The sequence below is a fragment of the Nansenia antarctica genome, assembly GCF_963989245.1.
Source record: "Nansenia antarctica genome assembly, chromosome: 3".
In the NCBI taxonomy this organism is placed as follows: domain Eukaryota; kingdom Metazoa; phylum Chordata; class Actinopteri; order Argentiniformes; family Microstomatidae; genus Nansenia; species Nansenia antarctica.
Genome location: NC_137688.1, coordinates 78,159,146 through 78,179,842, shown reverse-complemented (window position 1 = coordinate 78,179,842; position 20,697 = coordinate 78,159,146). Strand labels below are relative to the sequence as shown.

Genomic DNA, 20,697 nt, shown 5'->3' with positions numbered 1-20,697 from the left:
AGATGGTTTAGGTTAGTAGGGGGCCATGCAAAGTACATGTAGGCACTAGGCAGTATGTGTTACTGTGAAATGGCAACTGTGCCAGCAAGGTGCGTAAGTACATCATGTGTCCAGTATAGTGCACATCCATCACCCCAGTATGAGATAGAGAGGCGGCAGCAGGCTGATTAAAGCTCCTCTCCAGCAGAGGGCAGAAGAGGCCATAGCGCCATTGCACAGGTCCGTGTCACAGCAGACGTTGCTGTAGGTGAAGTTCATACCGGCTGCGTGTTTCTCCCCAGCCTGGCCACACTGGGAGGGAATTGCACAGCTCTTTTCATACAGCACCAGACGCAGGGTTCCTACACACAGAGACAGAGAGAGAGAGAGAGAGAGAGAGAGAGAGAGAGAGAGAGAGAGAGAGAGAGAGAGAGAGAGAGAGAGAGAGAGAGAGAGAGAGAGAGAGAATCATATTAATAGTTTCAAGTTTCAAGTTTTATTGTTACATCACATTACACATTAAGTGTAAGAGAGTAACATTCTTAGGCTTCGGTTAATTAATTTTAAATTAATTAATTAATTTTAATTAATTTTGCCATTTAGCAGACGCTTTTAATCCAAAGCGATTTACAATTACGAATTACAGGGACATTCCCCCTGGAGTAACTGAGGGCTAAGTGCCTTACTCAAGGGCACACTAGTAGTGGTGTGGTTTCAGGCGGGATTTGAACTCACAACCTTCCGATCACAAGTCCAACTCACTATCCACTAGACCACCACTACCCCCTCCTGTGACTTTACAACAGGGGTCAATAAGGACAATAGGCATAATTCAAGGCCATAAGTGATGTATAAGCCAGGATACAGTTAACAGTATCCAGACAATTTGCAGACAATAAGGCACTTATTAATTCGTTCCTAATCAAAAAGTGTCAATAGGACATAAGTGACAGTAGTAAAAGTGACTGCGAGCTTCAGGATTATATAGTCCGTATGCATGGGGTGTGCTTGTGGGATGATAGTCAGTTGTCTACAGTGGGCTTGTTCATGAGCCTGATGGCCTGGGGGAAGTAGCTGTTGGTTAGGGTTAGGGCCTGAGAGCCTGGGGGAAGTAGCTGTTGGTTAGGGTTAGGGCCTGAGAGCCTGGGGGAAGTAGCTGTTGGTTAGGGTTAGGGCCTGAGAGCCTGGGGGAAGTAGCTGTTGGTTAGGGTTAGGGCCTGAGAGCCTGGGGGAAGTAGCTGTTGGTTAGGGTTAGGGCCTGGGAGCCTGGGGGAAGTAGCTGTTGGTTAGGGTTAGGGCCTGGGAGCCTGGGGGAAGTAGCTGTTGGTTAGGGTTAGGGCCTGAGAGCCTGGGGGAAGTAGCTGTTGGTTAGGGTTAGGGCCTGAGGGCCTGGGGGAAGTAGCTGTTGGTTAGGGTTAGGGCCTGAGAGCCTGGGGGAAGTAGCTGTTGGTTAGGGTTAGGGCCTGAGAGCCTGGGGGAAGTAGCTGTTGGTTAGGGTTAGGGCCTGAGAGCCTGGGGGAAGTAGCTGTTGGTTAGCCTCTGAGTTTTGGCCCTGAGGCTCAGGAAGAGGCTTCGCCTTTTGGACGCCATCAGTTCAAACAGACTGTGGTTGGGGTGGCTGGGATCTTTGATGATCCTCCGGGCTTTGCTGACACACTAGTATATATATATTAGTGTATATAGTATACTAGTTAATATAGTTCTGCAGCACTTTGAGCTGCAACATTTGCAGGAAAGGTGCTATACAAATAAAGGTTATTATTATTATTATTATTATTACAGAGGGTAAGTACTACTGTACTAATAGTGTAGTGTAGTAGTACAGTAGTAGCTGACCTGTACTGGGAGATTGAACCATTATCATTCCTTAGAGTGGATGTGAGTGACTCTTGTTGATTAGCGTCTGCATTGAACCAAATAAAGTGATAACATGAGTCATTTCTTTTGGTTTTAACGTAGAGAAGCGTGACTGACAGACATTCTGGTATGACACTGTGTTTGCTAGTCTAAAAGTGGTCATTGGAGGCTAGGCCATAATACTGTTTAAAGACAAGTGGTAACAAGGTGCAACCAATCACTGACCACCCTTGAGTCATGTGGCAATAAGGATGTTAATAAGAAGACACAAGTGTCTGTGTTTTTAAAAAACCTCTTTCTTCTAAGCCACCGAGGCACGTTGTGTTCTGATCCACCCTCTGAGTACTTTTTCAGTCATTTGACGGCACCATAGCCGCTAGTGAGAAGTAAGTAAGTAAGTAAGTAAAACTTCATTTATATAGCGCCCTTCCCAGCACGGATGCACAGGGTGCTTTACATATACAGTACAGAACCGGCTTGATGAGGAAATGTTGACATTGGGCCTATTCAACTGGTCTGTCATATTGTATACAACTAGGACGGTAGGATTACTACTAGGTCACTCCTCAACTCCAGTCTTAATTGCGGAAATCCACTCTGATAAACCTTAAGTTTATTGTTCAATCTCCAACTCACACAGTCATTAAAAACACAGGTATATCTTCATCCATGTTTTTCAAGCCCCCCCCGCCCCCTTCCCAAAAGTGCATTGTCTATTGTCTCCAATGCCTGAATTCCCCTAACACACACACACACACACACACACACACACACACACTCACACACACACGCTTACCTCGCATCCCAATTGCAGTGCTAGCTAGGCAGCGCTGTCCGGCTGGACACTCCTGGGGGAACTTGAGACAGTCCAGAGGAGAGAGTGCCGGAAACACACACGTGTAACAGCGCAGAGAGGCTGAGACCAGAGGGGAACAACAACAACAACATATGGTACATAAGACTATGACACATAAGTATGACACTCTTCACATGTTGGGATGGATGGAGGCAGCACCAAAGCCACAGCACAGCATTGAGAGTGCACCATGTAATGTTAACTCTCAAACTATTGAATTGCTCTAAAATGTACTTACTGACGAAATAAATACTAGAATATTGTAATTTGCTCAAAAGTTAATATACATACAGTATATTACAATATATATATATATATATATATATATATATATATATATAGCCTTATGTTGATACCCCAGTGCCTTATAATACTGAGAGAAAAAGCCTCATCCAAAAGGTTAATGGAGAGCAACAACATTTCCCTTTCATTTTTTAATTATTGTTATTATACAAATCAACTCATTAATGTTCTCTGATTCATCCATTCAAGTGCTATACAAATAACGGTTATTATTATTATTATTATTATTATTATTATTATTATTATTATTATCCTACATACCTGCTAAGGGAAGACAGCCCAGGAGAAGAAGGAACAGATGTGGTCGAGACATGATTCAAGTCTTGGAAGTTGATCCCTGCACCCTTCGGAAAAGATTTCAAACTCTTCCCTCCGTCTTTGTCGATGTAAGTCCCTGGTACCTTACCTCTCTTTTCTTCACTCCTGTCTCGGTGCGTATCCCACTCAAACACAAATTAAATGTATGTTATCTCTTTCCTTCTTTCCAAAATGCAACTGTCCAATTGTCATTTGTATTGCCAGCCCTCTGAATCTACCTCCCCCTCTATCTCTCTCTCCTTCTTTCTTCTTTCTACCTCCCCCTCTATCTCTCTCTCCTTCTTTCTTCTTTCTACCTCCCCCTCTATCTCTCTCTCTCCTTCTTTCTTCCCCCAAGTCAGATTCCCCACCCTAAACTGCCCTAATTTCATTTGGAAGGTAACCATGCCATGCTGATGTCCCCTAGAGTAGGCCTAGAATGTGTGTACATGGGACATTTAAATAAGGGCCTCAGAAAGCACTGTAAATGTGACTTTAGGTGATTTATACAGACTTGTAGCCGCCGCTGTGCCAAGTAGCACATTCATATCATAGAGATGATCTATCTGAAACATGCACCAGATACAGAGGATCTCTTCCTGTATACATTTCAATATAACATTATACATGTGAAATCATCAGCGTGTCTTGCTGAAAACTAACAGTGTTTTATATATGCGAGGAGAGAGGGAGAGAGAGAGAGATGGATAGACACAAATAATAAACAGAGTAAGAGATAGAGAATGATTGTGTTTGAAGGACACACAGAGAGAGAGAGAGAGAGAGAGAGAGAGAGAGAGAGAGAGAGAGAGAGAGAGAGAGAGAGAGTAATGGCATTATGCCATTACTAGCTATAACGAACGGCGTGAGGTGGGCAGGGAGGGCAGTCAAGTGACATGGGTCTTGTGCTAAACTGTTCAAATCAAATCAAATCAAATCAAATTTTATTTGTATAGCACATTTCTTACAAGATGCAACTCAATGCGCTTCACATAATGAACATTCTCAGTCAATCAATCAATCAATCAATATTGACAGAGCCGCAAGCAGGCAAAAGTAAAAACCTGTACACTATGTAGCCAGGAAAAATTCCCTTGCAGCCCTCTACACATAGAGCGACTACTAGCCAGTTTGCCTACCAGCACCCAGCGGTGGGCCCCCACACCGCCGCCCCACACACCCAGCCCGCCCCACCACCAGCACACCTAGCCCAGCCAAGCAAGCACAGACCACAAAAGGCCCCGCACAAGGACGGCCAAGCAGGTGCCCCGGCGGCGGAACAGACCAAGGGGAGGCCCAAGGACCACCGGCGCAAAGCAGGCAAGCTAAGCGAAAAACCTGTACACCATGTATCCAGGAAAAGTTCCTTGCATATTATCGGCGTACACACTGTCCATAAATTTAGTGTTATATCTGCATCGTTCTGCATCCAGCATGGGCACAGGTCCTGCCAAAAGAGAATCTGCAGAAAGCGCAGTTATGATGCAACAACACAATAAAGATGACAGCAATACAACCTGATGGTGGTCCAGGTACATCCTGGTACCGGTTCCAGTACTGCGCTAGGTGCTACTGGGAGCTGACAGTGCCTCATCAGCACTCAGGTCCTTTTTCCTGTCAACACAAATCTCAAAACACGAGTATGTTGTAATGGCCTAGTGATCCTAGTTCTATAATCCAATGTCTCCCTTAGTAGCAAAAGGCGACATTGAATAAGTAGGTTTTGAGGTCTCGCTTAAAAAATTCCTGAGTTTTAGACAACCTCAGGCCCTCAGGTAGGGTGTTCCACAATCTAGGAGCATATATGCTAAAAGCTGATCCTCCAAATCTCTTTGTCCTAGCCTCTGGCACTATTAAAAGTTCCGTGCCACTAGACCTTAGGGGTCTAGCTGGTGTGTATCTTATGAGCATGTCCACCATGTAATTGGGCGCATCGCAGTGGAGTGATTTATAGACTAGTAAAAGGATCTTAAAGTCTATTCTATAACTGACAGAGAGCCAGTGTAGTGATCTCAAGACAGGTGTGATGTGCGCTCTTCGTTTGGTCCTAGTAAGGACACGAGCAGCAGCATTCTGAACCATTTGTAGTCTATTAATCATTTCTTGGGGGAGACCCGTCAGGAGAGCATTACAGTAATCTAGCCTACTAGTAACAAACGTATGCATTAATTTTTCGGTGTCTGCCTGGGAGAGAAATTATTGTACCTTAGTGATGTTTCTTAGATGGTAGAAGGATGTTTTAATAGTATTATTAATATGAGTTTCAAAATTTAGATCTGGGTCAATTATGACACCAAGGGCCGGTTTCACAGACAAGGCTTAAGCCTAATCCTGGACTAAAAAGCATCTTCAATGGAGATTTTACATTGAAAGTGTGATTTAGTCCAGGACTAGGCTTAAGCCTTGTCTTTGAAACCGGCCCCAAGATTCCTAGCCTGACACTTAGTGTTAAGAGCTTGTGTTTTCAAGTGTGCAGATAATTTCTCTCTCCCAGTGTTCTCGCCAATGATTGATCAATACCTCTGTTTTTTTCTGATTGAGTTGGAGAACATTTTGTGTCATCCAAATATTAATATCAGCAATACAATCTATCAGGTGGTCGATCATCTTGTAGTCGTTGGGAGTTACTGAGATATAAAGCTGAGTGTCGTCAGCATAGCTGCGGTAGTTAACGCTATGCCTCTTGATAACAGAACTGAGGGGTAGCATGTATAGGCTAAAAAGCAAAGGTCCTAAAATGGACCCCTGGGGAACTCCACAGGTTGCGCTATCATTTTTTGACTTATGGTCACCAAGGGCTACAAAGTAGTCTCGGTCAGCCAGGTAAGTCCTGAACCAGTTTAAGACCGGACCTGAGAGGCCAACCCAGTTTTCAAGTCTCTCAATAAGTATGGAATGGTCTACCGCAGGGGTCGGCAATAGGCGGCCCGTGGGCCATTGCTGGCCCGTCACCAATAATATTTGGCCCAGCAGATTATTTTGAGAATCCACTTTTTTTTCCTTTTTTTTTTACAATATCGGACCGACAGTCCAACACCGCGCCTATAATGTCCGAATAGAGAATCTACCTCCACCTGAATAATGCGTATTGTACTTGTATCCATGTTGAGAGTGAATGACACAGGGACAGACAATCAGGCAGCGGGGTGCACCGAAGCGCACTGACGCTGAACCCCTCATAGTGAATCATAAGTAGGTGGACAAGGCGTGGTGCTGAAATAGCCAACATGCGGTGTGTGGTTTGAAAAAAATAACATCAGCTCATTAAATCATTCAAACGTAATGTTTATGTATGTGACTGCAACACACATATGAACAGTAACAAAGCAAATTCTGTTTAATTTTCTGAAAAACATTGACAACAAAATCGGCGCAAAGTGGTGGTAGGCCTATGCTCCTGAAACGACAGAGCAAACGCGCTATTAGGGATAATAAGTACAATGAGCCATTCATTCAAAATATACAAAATACAATTAGGTTATTAAATACAATAACGACAGGCTTGGTACTCACTTAATGTGAAAAGTGGCATCTCCCATCGGTCACTATTTGCTTGATATCTGGTGATATTGACGTCACTTTAATCCGCAGGCAGTTTATTTTTATTTTTATGCATCAATCGATTCCTCTCGTGCGTCTTTATCACATTCATTGACGAAAAGGACGACTTGTATAGAAAGGGAACATCGTGAGCACGGAAGATGTGAGTCTCACAACGGCTCTGCATTGATGAAACCAGGTAGGATGAACGTATAGTTCGCTGTCCATTCCTCTTTAAATGACCTGTTTCCACCGTCAACTTTCCTCTTTAGACCTTTGGAGAGTGACATGATGTTTCTCTTGCTAGCAGGTTAACTGTTTAGCTAACTTCACCCGGCACGCAAACAACCAATCCAATAATAAATAATGTGACCTTGTCTGGGAGGAGGGGGGAATAATTCAGAATAAAACAATGTTAAATAATTATTAGAATAAGTTAGGCTGCGATACATCGTCAGTCCACATATTTATTATTCAAAAGTATGGAAAAGGGTGAAACTACGTTTCAACGTTGTTGAGAATCACAACACAAATTTGCTAGTCAAGCCAAATACTGCAACGTAATGGATTGGACTGCTACCTAGTTAACTATAATAACACTACTTTACATTGTTAGCAGGCTCACAAAACAAGCTGTGTTAGTTGACTAGCGATGTGTACATTTTTCCGAAAGAAAAGTCAAAGCATTAGAACGTGTCACATTTTTTTAACAATCAATTACTTAAATTAGCCTTTGATTATGTTCTGGCCCGCCATCTAGTGGCTCAAAAAAGTTTTGGCCCGAGGCCAAACCTAATTGCCGACCCCTGGTCTACCGTATCAAAGGCTGCACTTAAGTCTAAGAGTACAAGAATCGAGAGTTTTTTCGAGTCTGCATTTATCCTAAGGTCATTAGTTACCTTAAGCAAAGCGGTTTCTGTGCTGTGGTATGATCGGAAACCTGACTGAAGTGGGTCATACCTATTATTTAAGACTAAGAATTCATGAAGTTGTTTATACGCTGCCTTTTCTAAAATGTTGCTTAGAAAAGTGAGATTGGATATTGGTCTACAGTTTTTTGGATCAGAAGGATCTAGGTTACTTTTCTTCAGGGTGGGTCTAACCAGGGCAGTTTTAAGCGCCGCTGGAAATATCCCTTTAAGTAGGGAGTGATTTACAATGCCTAGTATGTCATCAGACACAGATTCAAAAATGTCCTTAAAAAAGGTGGTAGGAATAGGGTCAAGAGGACACGCAGTACTGTATTATTAGTAACAACATGTGTACTGTAATACCATTTTCTGTTTATTGCAGAACCACACATACACCCATTGTAGTGTTTGCAATCATCCTACCCATGCCTGAACTGTACCCTGCCTGAACCCACTAAAGAAACCTGAACACAAAGTCAATCTCCTGTCATGTGTGTCCTGATCGACGCCCCGGGGCCGAATGGAGTATACTCTCATTGAACTATTCACGTTATACAGTCCTTTCCCATAACCTCACTAACACTGTAAGTCTACTAGTCCATATGTTTATATGTTTATAAAAGTACACAGTTACATGCTAACTCCCCCCTGTCTATATACCCCCCTGTGAATAGGCCATATAGTGTATAGAAGTATAGAAGTTCACATAATAGATACATTCTCAGATGTCTACCGATCACTTATCCCCCTATTTTTATTCATATCCCCCCCTATTTATGTCGCATTCTTGTTTTTTTTAAATATTATCTTAGGACTGTGTTTGTTTGTTAGTACCTAGGGTTTGCATTTGAATTTCGTTGTACCTGTTACAATGACAATAAAGATCATTCATTCATTCATTCATTCATTCTCAAAAGGGGGTGGCGCCCCTGGACCAGGAAGACAGTCTCCTCGATATACAGTAGCTTATTGAAGAGACACACACAAACACACACACACACACACACACACACACACACACACACACACACAGACACAGACAACCAGAACAGGCACTACTAAAGACACAAAGACATACACACACATAGACAGACACGGCCAGGCTATTGATAGCCATCACATATGATCTAGAAGCTATTTGAATGTCCTAAGCCAAAACCTTCAATGGAAAACATAGGCGTATACTCATTAATCTGTAATGCAAAACCAAGGGAGTGGCATTATAGATACACTTCCTTGTTCCTAGTTCGATATTTAGTGACCCATTGTCTTGCTTGATCACAGTCTGACTACAGAACGGACAAACTCCCTGTGATCTCGACGAAGCAGTTATTTCTCATTTTCAAAAATGAACAGAATTCTTCTCAGCATTTTCACAGTTGGTCTGTGCTTTGCAGTGGGTAAGCAAGTTATTTTAGCCTTTTTTCCAATTTGTTTGTTTATTGTGTGAAGCTTTTTTTATGAGACCTACGAATCCTAATGTTCCTAAAGAATTATGTTTACTGTTATTCAACAGTATTTAAAAAATAATATGTTTTTAGCTTGATCTAGAATATTACAGGTTGCAAAAGACTGGTTGTATTCTGTAGTCAAGTCAGGTCAAGTCAGCTTTATTTGTATAGCACGTTTACATACAGCAGCAGCTGAACCAAAGTGCTTCACAGGTGTAGAACAAGACATGTCTCTAGAGTCTAGACATACACAACTCGTTTTCTGTATGCAGTGGGGTATTATCGTGTACAGTGCATCCGGAAAGTATTCACACCCCTTAACTTTTTCCATATTTTGTTATGTTACAGCCTTATTCCAAAATGGATTTTTTTTTGGACAAAGTGAAAAAGTCTTTTTTATCTTTGCAAATGTATTAAAAATAAAACACTCAAATATCACATGTACATAAGTATTCACACCCTTTGCTCAATACTTTGTTGAAGCACCTTTGGCAGCAATTACAGCCTCAGATCTTCTTGAGTATGATGCTACAAGCTTGGCACACCTATTTTTGGGCAGTTTCTCCCATTCTTCTTTGTAGATCCTCTCAAACTATATCAGGTTGGATGGGGAGCGTCGGTGCACAGACATTTTCATATCTCTCCAGAGAGCAGTGTTATTACGGGTACGTTCGTAAATGCACGAACGGTCAGTTCGCTCGGACAAACCGTCTTTTCAGTCAGAGCACCCATCTCTGAGTGCTCTGAACTTGGCCGGGCTCTGTGACGCAGACACATGTAGCGCAACGCCCCAACAAATGTAAAGTGAGTGTCATCAAGAAGATGGAGAAGCTAAAAACTCAGCTAGCAAAGGCAGAGCTTTTGATCGTTTCCAATGTGTCTGGGTAAGCTGCATTGTAGAAGAATCTTGACAGTTCATGTACAGTGCAGAAATTGCAATACTATGCTAGGCTACGATAGAAAGAACCCCGGTTCATCCCATCTGTAACGTCATGTTGACCATGGATGCACCATAGCTAATGCTAGCACAAGCCAACTTTCAATGCCCAACTTCTATGAGTGTTTTCCTTGTAGGCTATGCTTGAGTGACATATGTTTCAGTTTGTGGGCTCATTGTAATTGTTGGCTATAAGCGAAACATTTCTTATTTTAGTTGTGATACTCAGTCCATGTCCCCGCCAATGACGTGCCAAATACTCACTCCCCGCGTATACACACTACCCTCTGCGCTTATGCGTTCGCCTCCTTTCAATACAGCTTATTTAATTTAGTTAAAATGAGTGCAAATACCATACCACCATACCAGAACATCACAGCAGGAACAACCTATCTCAAAAAAGTGATCGTATTGTAACCAGTCCGGAAAGCTCTCTGTCGCTTACCAATAATCGAACCTAGAGAAATCAGCTACGAATGTCCCCTCCCCTCGCAGGTTCATTACAGTATATTACATACATGTATTACTGTTAAGTGTTGTTGTGGATGTTATCCCTAGTGCCATTCTGAGGTTAGCATTGCGATGTGTTCGTCTTAACGTTTACAAACTAAAATATACGATCGCTTTTTTGTGATATGTTGCTCCTCTTGTGATGTCCTGGAAACGAACACATAAGCACTCCGAACAGCTGTCAGTGTCTTTTGTTGCTATAGGAAACCACTACTCTGCTTGCGATTGATCAGCTGTCAGCAGTGTTATTACGGGTACGTTCGTAAATGCACGAACGGTCAGTTTGCTCGGGCAAAACCGTCTTTTCAGTCAGAGCACCCATCTCTGAGCGCTCCCAGAGCGCAGAGCTCTGAACTTTGGAACTTTGTTATGTTTTGATATGAGAATGTCGAACTAAGTGGTCAGTTTATGAAAATAATACCATAGAATACTAAATAAAATATTTAAATAATAGCCCCCTAGCGTTTGCCGCCATATCGTGACACCCCCCCCCCAAAGTCCAATCAAAAATGAATAAATATTAGCATCATAAAACAGCAATTTGGCGAAATGCAACACCAGCACACTTAAAAAACTAACAATGTTAGTTGTAATATACAGTTTTGTAGCCTACTGTTTGTTCTGCACCGGACATGTGTGAAATTGCTGCTGTGTTATTGTTGTTCTGTGATATAACACAGAATATTAGTCAACATTAATATTCAGGGAAGAAAATAAGCCTACTTTTTTTGATGGGGGGCGGTAAGAGACCTGGATAATGGACAGGGGGGCGCTGGCCCAAAAAAGGTTGAGAACCACTGGTATAGACACATGGTCAAATTAGAACTGCAGGACAGTTGGATTAATGCTTACGGAAGGACATGTCTCAAGTATTATCTCGGCGGTTAGACGAGTGAAAGAAAAACAACATACAGATGATAATTCACACAATATAATACCACGAAAGCGTACAGCACTAAACAATAACATTCATTTGGGTAGCATCATACTCAAGTCAAGTCAGCTTTATCTAGCTGTATGTATAGTGTACAGTTTTTGCTCGATTGCTTGCTTTCAACACCTCCTTCCAACCCTTCTAGAAGATGGACGAGGTTTCCCATTGTTTCTTCTGGCAGGATTTAGGCCACACGAGGCTTTGAGGCTTTCGCCCGTCCATTTTCCTTTGTGGGAAGAGTGGGTGTGAAGATTACCTCTTGGGTGGGGTTGGATTCGGTGAAGACCACTTGTCGCCATAATGACACATCCCCAGTTGATATACACTATGGACAAAAGTATTAGGACACGCAAACATCACACCCATATGTGCTTGTTGAACTTCTTATTCCAAAACCATGGGCATTAATATGGAGTTGGTCCCACCTTTGCTGCTATAACAGATTCCACTCTTCTGAGAAGACTTTCTACTAGATTTTAGAATATGGTTGCCGGGATTTGCTCCCATTCAGCCACAAGACGTCCGGCACTGACGCACTGATGTTGGGCGAGAAGGACTGGCTCGCAGTCGGCGTTCCAATTCATCCCAAAGGTGTTCGATGGGGTTGAGGTCAGAGCTCTGTGTGCAGGCCAGTCAAGTTCTCTCAGACCAAACCTGGCAAACCATGTCATTATGGATCTCACTTTGTGTATGGGGGCATTGTCATGCTGAAACTGGAAAGGGCCTTCCCCAAACTGTTGCCACAAAGTTGCAAACAATTCTCTGTTACCTGAGAAATAAATAAGCAATGAGAAATGACTAATTAAGCAACCTCTATACAAACCTCTATACAAACCCATATCCTGTTTCAAACCACACCCCATCCTCTGGGCTTTTCTCTGTTGGTTCTTTATGCAGGTATAATAACCCTGCATTCAGGTGGCATGAACAAACTTGTTTTAACGTGGTGAAACCCGGGTTTGATTCCCAGTCTGCATTCTCAGCCTGTTACATTAGTACCATGACCTGGATTACTTGCCTGCTATATATAATAGGAGCCACTAAGCACATTGTATTGAACATGTTAGAGAGCGGTGGGCATAGCTGAGTTAGATATTTTATGGAGGTTGTGTTAGCTGTTATAAGGTACATGAAGGAAAGCCTACCTGAATAGACTAAAGACCTAGTGGTTCAGTATTACATTTCATTTACATTTACATTTACAGTAGCTGACAACAATCTATGGCAGTTATGTAAAGTTCAAACCTCCAGGGACACGACGCAGTATTGAATTTGTAATAATAATAATAATAATAATAATAACAATACATTAGACTTATATAGTGCTTTTTAGACACTCAAAGACACTTTACAAACTGAAAAGATCGAGTAGTAATAATAAAAAGAAACGTAGGCGTACCAGCAATCAAAAAGTAAATGTATTTACCCAAGTAGTGTTATGAAGACCTGTTCTGGATCTATTTGACTATGGCGTTGAAAAATGTGACACAGTCTAGTGTTTTGGTCCACATGTAGGCATCCGATTTAATGTTCAGACTTTTCTTTTGAAAAATGTATGTGAATACATTTCAGAATTGTTGAAAATCAATGACACACTCGCTAGTCAAATAACACAGCTTGTTTTCTGAGCCTGCTAACAATGTAAAGTAGTTTTATAGTTGTAGTAGCAGTGGGGATTACTCACCGAATCCATTACATGGATTCATTTGTGTTGTGATTGTCAACAGCGTTGAAATGTATTTCTGTGTTTCAAAATAAAAGTCAGAACATTTTGATTGGTTGCCGACATGTGGACCAAAACACAGTGTCACAAATGATCATTACAGGGTATAGCCTACTTACATTTACTGAATGTAAGGTGAAATAAGCATTGCAGGGTACATTAGGAGCTTTGTCTGAGCTAGATTACTCTTCCTGCTATGACTGGTGGATTGATGATTCACTTGCTTAGTCAAATGTATTGATTGTAAGTCGCTTTGGAATAAGGCGTCTGCTAAATGCCAAAAATGTAAAAATGTAAATCCTGGATGGATTTTTAATTTAAAAAACAAAACAAAAAAACACAATGATCTGCAAAGCCTTTGTCCAGACACATACTGACCTTTTGGCTTGGGATCTCGGGGATCTCTTGGGATCTCGAGAATCATTTTGTTTGCACATCGTCAAAAAAATGTTGTCCCAAGTCTCAAGTCCCAAGTCTCAAATCCCTTGAGATTAAAATCTCTTTTTCGACAATCACATTCAGCAATGCTCTCCTGAGTCACTTTACTACCAATTGCCCACACCCATAACTTAACCTTTAACCAAACCTTAAGTCCACTTCAAGAGCAGCGAGTCAACAACCAAACCATTGGGTTGGGCCCATCATACAGTCATGGACAAAGATATTGGCACAAAAGGCATTCTAGGATAAGTTACGAACACAGCGGTTGCTGTGTGGTAATTGATTCTCCCTCTCTTCTCCCAGGCCATGCTGTGAAGTGCTACGGATGTACCACTGTTTGTGACAACCGTGTCACCTTAAACTGCCAGGCGAACATGACCTGTTTTACTGACGTCAGCACAGAGGGTAAGGAACATTGGGTACTTAGTACTCTGCCTATAGAAAAAATCTTTAGGGAAACATCTATTATTGAATGTGAGTTTAATGAACAAGATGGGGGCGCGCTACACAGACGCGCGGCTCGGAGTGGCTTCAACGCTGGTGTTTTTTGGTGTTTTTAAGTACATTTGTATGTACATTTTTATTTTAGTATATAGTTATAGGATGTAAACCAGCTCCTTTCCCTTCTTGTTTTTTTTTTTTTTTTTTTTTTCCTAGCACCAGGGGAGCCCCCCCCTCCCAAATTTCGTTGTTTGGTACCTGTACTATAGCAATGACAATAAATACCATTCATTCATTCATTCATTCATTCATAATTGGTATCACATGTGGTATATTTTGACACACACACACACACACACTCACACACACACACACACACACACACACACACACACACACACACATGGACTGTATATAATGTATAGACCTGTAGAATCTGTCTTTTGCACACACATTCATGCCTGTGGGGGTTACACCTTTTGTAGGCCATTGTCACATTCCTAAAGGGGTTTTATGATGGTCATCCCTTTGTCTTAAGCCACATTGTCCCCACATGTTTATTTCAAAATGGCCTATGACCTTTAACCTGAGTGACACTGTATGTGGCCTGACCCTTTTTCACACCTTGGTCTTCGGGGCTATAAAGGTGTCTTTTTCCTTCACCAGCTGAGTAGAAGCTCTCCCACCACCAGAGAGAAATGCTGTAATCTGTAATTGTTACTTTGTTTAATAAATAGTCTCAGAACTCAGAAGTTTTACTCGTGATCTACTTTAACCAAATTCTTTTAAAGTCAATATACTTCACGCTGCCACTTGTTATGTAAAATAAAGCTGTAAACTGATGGTGTAAACCTATTTCAGTAGACCTTTATTTTGCCATTACTGAAATGAAAGTATTGCTTTGAAATAACTAATAATGTTGATTAGATGATTACACAATAATAACCTAATTACTTTGCTTGTCCTTTTCTTCACAGTCGGGATTCCAGACTTGAGGAAAGGCTGCATCATAACGTCTTTGTGTAACGCTACAGAACATAATTGGCCCACCGCCGTCTCCCCCAGCTACAAAGTAAATAGGACCTGCTGTGACACTGACCTGTGTAATCCTGCTCCAACTCCAGCTCCAATTCCAGGTTATATATTATATATTATATATTTCTTAAATATTTGTCTTGTTGATTATTGGTAACACTGGGTTAGCAGTGATGCATCAGAGTTCCAATAGGAGTGTTTGATTGTTCTGCTATCTATCTATCTATCTATCTATCTATCTATCTATCTATCTATCTATCTATCTATCTATCTATCTATCTATCTATCTATCTATCTATCTATTACCTGACTGACACATACAAAGCCCTCCATAGCCTGGCCTCCCCATACATGACTGAGTTCCCTGTTCGTTAACTCTGTGTTCTACATGCTCATGTTATCTGTTGCTTGTTGTTTCTTTGTTTTCTGTTTTTCCCCATAATTGTCAGCGTCTTTGAGCCTCGGGAAAGCGTTATATAAATATAATGAATTGTTATTATTATTATTAGATATAAAATTGTTCTTTACTCATCAAGCCCAATTTATACTTCTGCGTCGAATTTACGCGCGGCTACGCCGTAGCCTACGCAAGGGCTCTCCCAATTTATTGTTCTGCGTTGGTCGGTCTGCGTCGCGTTGGTCGGTGTACTCATAGCGGCATAATAAAATAAAAAATGTTTGCTTGTTGTAAAGAAAATGTCTATAATGCATTGAAATTATATTAAACTAAGATAATAAGATGGTTATCATCATTTTTCAAATCTTTATTAATAAGTAATTACAGAAAAAGTCAATGACATTTCTGTCATGCTTCCGCTTTTACGAGAGAGTCGGAATGTGACGCTACCAAGCGGACCAATCACAGTTCTTATAGATAACTTTACATTAAACATGTCTCATCATCCGCTGTCAAACACCACAGGTAATCATTTATTTCTAAATAAACGGGATTGTACATCTCGTAAATGTGAATCGCGCCCCTTATGGGAAGGCTGTGCTTGACGCTTCCATGGGGCGCTCCGTTGGAACGGTGTACTCATAGCGGCATAATAGCGATTTTTTTTGTTATGCTTGTTGTAAAGAAAATGTCTATAATGCACTGAAATGACATTAAACTAAGATAATAAGATGGCTATCATCATTTTTCAAATCTTTATTAATAAGTAATTACAGAAAAAGTAAATGACATTTCTGTCATGGCTTCCGCATTTTGGCCTACGAGAGAGTCGGAATCATGTCGGAATCATGTGCTACCAAGCGGACCAATCACAGTGCTTACGGTCTGCGTAGGTGTGTTGCGTAGTTACATTTTTGGAGAGGTGCGCGTCAACGAGTGCAAAGATATACTTTTTTTTTTACTCACAGGGGTCACCGTGACCCCTCACAGCTAAATAGTTAAATAGTTGTCTTGTTGATAATTGATAACATCAAATGAAATTATTACAAAAGAGTGTACTTATTGTATACACGTCACAGTCGTAGCATCAACTCAACGTGCCTTTACTTTATATCAACTGACAACAGCACAATACATCACAGATATCATCGCTCAGGCGTGACGTCACAATAGCTGAACAATCCGACGCTGTGATGCATCACTGTTTAAATAGGGATGTTGTAACAGGATGTTCTCTGGGACAGCAGGGATGTTGTAGAACGGAGGAATATAGTAATTGATTCTCTCTCTCTCTCTCTCTCTCTCTCATTTCCCAGGCCCTCTTCTGACATGCTACGAATGTGACTCAAATAAGACAAGCTGTGTGTCACCTCCAAATGTCACCTGCCTGGCGGGGGAGAAGTGTTTTTCTTCTGTCGTCGACGTGGGTAAGGAACATTGGGGCCTGGCATGGGTCCTAGGTCTTCTTTAACACTTGATTACTTCTCTTCCCAAAACCTCTCTGTTCTCTGTAGAAACCAACACAGAGGAGAGCCAAATCAGGAACTTACATGCTTTGGAATGATGAATGTGACACAGTCTGGTCATTTGGGCCGCAAATGTTCTTACATCATTCCAGTAGGAGAACACTGTCTGCCAGTACACCTGCCAGTACTCTGCCTATAGAAACAAGCTTTAGGGAAACATCTATTATTGAACGTGAGTTTAATTGGCATCACATTTAAGAACACCAGCAATGTATGAAGAATACATTAAGCCTTTAATGGACCATAGAACTTTCATGTATTTAACAGAGTAGCAGCGAAATAGCGTGTAACATGATGTGTCACATGACCATTATAGGAGTCACACCAAATGCCCCCCACTCATATCACATGGTGTTGCTGCCACTTGCTATGTAAAAGAATCACATCCAGGTGGTGAAGTAAGCGGTGCCGGTAACAAACAGGAAAGATGGCAGTTATTACTTGAACAATAACGATGGAATTCAGAACCCAACAAGAGGGTGCACGGAATGTTGCGAGATTAGCATTAATAATAATAATAATAATAATAATAATAATTTTATTTGTATAGCGCTGTTCCTGCAAACGTTGCAGCTCAAAGTGGTCCAATCATTATATAATCATCATTTAATTATTTAGTCATTTAAAGGCAATATTAAAAAGATGGGTTTTTAGTCTTGACTTGAACATATTTGCTGAGGTTGCATCCCTAATGTAAACTGGCAGTGCATTCCACAATCTGGGTGCATAAAATGAGAATGCAGCCTCACCAAATCTCTTCTTTTGTACATGTGGCACACAGAGAAAACCAGCGTCAGAAGACCTGAGAGCTCTATGGGGCTGATATGCTAGCAAAATGTCTGAACATATTCTGGTGCTGTGCCAGTGAGAGCTTTATAAACAAGCAGAAGGATCTTGTTGTACATTGGGATGTATGACATGTTTCTTGTACTTCACACAAATGGTGGAATGTTCAAAACTCCACTGTAGCGGCAGTTTGTAATTTCCATTTAATTTCCATCTAACTTGTGATGACGACTACAGTTTTAAAGGTACATAGAAATAATATGTATCAGAATGTTCACCTGGGTCCCACGGTTTCCAACCGTGTAAATATCTATGCTGTGAAATGTATAGTTTGTTGAGATATTCGGTGTTGTTTGAAAACCCTGCTCCCCATTCACACAGATGGTGGAATGTTCCCCCCAAAAAATGGTACACAAAACATAGTACGGTTTAATTTAACGTTTATTTAAGGTACATAAAACATATATACAGATGTGCATCTGGTTCCCAGGATTCCTATGAGGTGAATATCTAAGCTGTGACATTTATACTTTTTAGATAGAGCTGTCTGAAGCTGGGCATGCTTTTCTCAAGCTACTATTGTATTGCCAGGCATATGACGCTTAGGCGACTCCTGATTGGTTTAAATCTCATGCTACGAACACACATGCGGACACACACGTCACGTATAGAAGCGTCTGCACCGCATAATAAAGCTGTAAACTGATGTTGTGTACTATTTCAGTAGCCCTATATTTTGCAATTAATGTCAAAGTATTGCTTTGAAATAACATGCTGAGTAGATGATTACACAATACACAATAATAACCTACTAATTACTTTGTTTGTCCTTTTCTTCACAGATGGGAAGAAAATCAAGAAGAAAGGCTGCCTCACAGAATCTCTGTGCAACGTTACTAATTTTGCCACCATCTCAACCTCCTCAAACTTCTCCGGTGTCTGCTGTGCCACTGACCTGTGTAATGTTGCTTATAAGAATAACGCTGCTCCAGGCCAGGCCCGTGTGAGCCTCCTCCCTCTGTCCCTCGCCGCCCTGACCACTCTCTTCATGGCCAAGGCCCTGGTGTGAGGGAGGGAAGCCTCGCACGCGCACGCACGCACACACACACACACACACACACACACACACACACACAAACACACAAACACATAGAGACACACACACACACACACACACACACACACAGAGACACAGACACAGAGACACACACACACACACACACACACACACACACACACACACACAGGTACATTGATGTAATAAAAGTAATTCTGATTCCGATCATCACCCTATTTTAAGCCTTGTATAACCTTCATATGTTGGCCAGCTGAAGGAAACCCGACAACTTTACATATATGTAGGTTATCTTGTTTTAACTCCAAATGTCCACCCTACACATTTATTACAGGCCAAAGAAATGCTTGTATTTATCTTGTGATTTTAGAATGTTAATGTAGAAAATGAATGTGTCTTGTTAGTTGTATTTTATTTTATGGTAAAATGACTAGTTATTTATTAAATTACATGGTATTAAAACATGTTTTTCTCTTTGGAATTAATCATATCACTGGTCACCATTTGATACCAATAGTGTTGAATTATTTGAAGTCGGCTACTAGTTCCTAGTTGTACTTAATAAATACCAGTAGAAATAGGACCGTAACCCCCGCAGTGGTGTAGCGGTCTACGCACTGGCCACTAGTGCATGCTGCCCACCGGGGCCGGGGTTCGTATCCCGGCTCGCCAGATCCAGATATGGCCGAGGCACACGGGAAGCGGCATATTGGGCGGCCGCTTCCGAGGGCGGTATAGGAGTATTTCTGGACAAGGATCCGTCGCGCAACACCGCCCCCTGGGTGCCGGAATAACGGTGCTGGGCTCGAGGAGCCAGTCAGCTAGTCTGCCTGGCGGCCTCTTCTGGGACTGCCGGCCACGGGGTCGTGCGGCGGATCCTATGCAATAGGCAGGGGATAATTGGATGCTAGGTTGGGTTCAATTGGCTACCAAATTGGGTGAAAAAGGGATAAAATCTGAAAAAACAAATTTAAAAAAAAAGAAATAGGACCGTAAAACAATGTGCTACCATTTGATTTATTGAATATCATCTGGGATTCTTTTTCATGTTTATTGGATATGTCAAAATGTAGAATGATAACAATAATATCAATATTATAACATCAATAACGCCTGCATCCTTTTTAATACTGTTGACAGACAACAAATCCCCCAGCACCCATTGCTCAGGAGATCATACCTACAGGACAGAAACTACTATGTCTCCATTGGCAACTTTGTATCTGACCAAATTAAAATGACATGTGGAGTACCCCATGGATCCATCCTCAGCCCCCTTCTATTCAATCTCTACATGCTTCCATTGGGACACATCTTAAATGTTAGATGTTAAATCTTAGTTGCCTACCACAACTAAACGGATGACACTCAAATCTACATAATAATAATTCATTATATATAGTGCTTTTCCGATGCTCAAAGACGCTGACAAATATGGGAAAAACTTGAAAGTGCTGTGTCCCTTGTTGTATGAATAGATCCGAGTCTAAAAATGTGACAACTGCCAATGAAAAGGGCTACCTGTAGGCAAAATCATTTTTCTCATCATGTGCTTAAACTACAGATTGTAAGCTTTCAAATTATGCATCATACATTGAAATCGGAAACAAATTGAAGACGACATGAGTATTTGAAAGTTGCTACACCTGAAATCACTAAGCACAGAAAATCCCCATCAAAGATAATGAATCCCCATCA

General features: G+C 41.4%; 1 protein-coding gene across 1 annotated transcript; it reads right to left on the bottom strand.

The window, feature by feature from the left end:
• Positions 1 to 129: 129 nt before the first annotated feature.
• Positions 130 to 3,308, bottom strand: LOC308154441 (lymphocyte antigen 6 complex locus protein G6d-like; the record flags this gene model as incomplete). Its single annotated transcript, XM_080527601.1, has 3 exons — positions 130 to 341; positions 2,633 to 2,752; positions 3,257 to 3,308. 3 exons carry the CDS (start codon positions 3,306 to 3,308, stop codon positions 130 to 132), a joined length of 384 nt encoding a protein of 127 aa, XP_080383727.1.
• Positions 3,309 to 20,697: the final 17,389 nt, after the last annotated feature.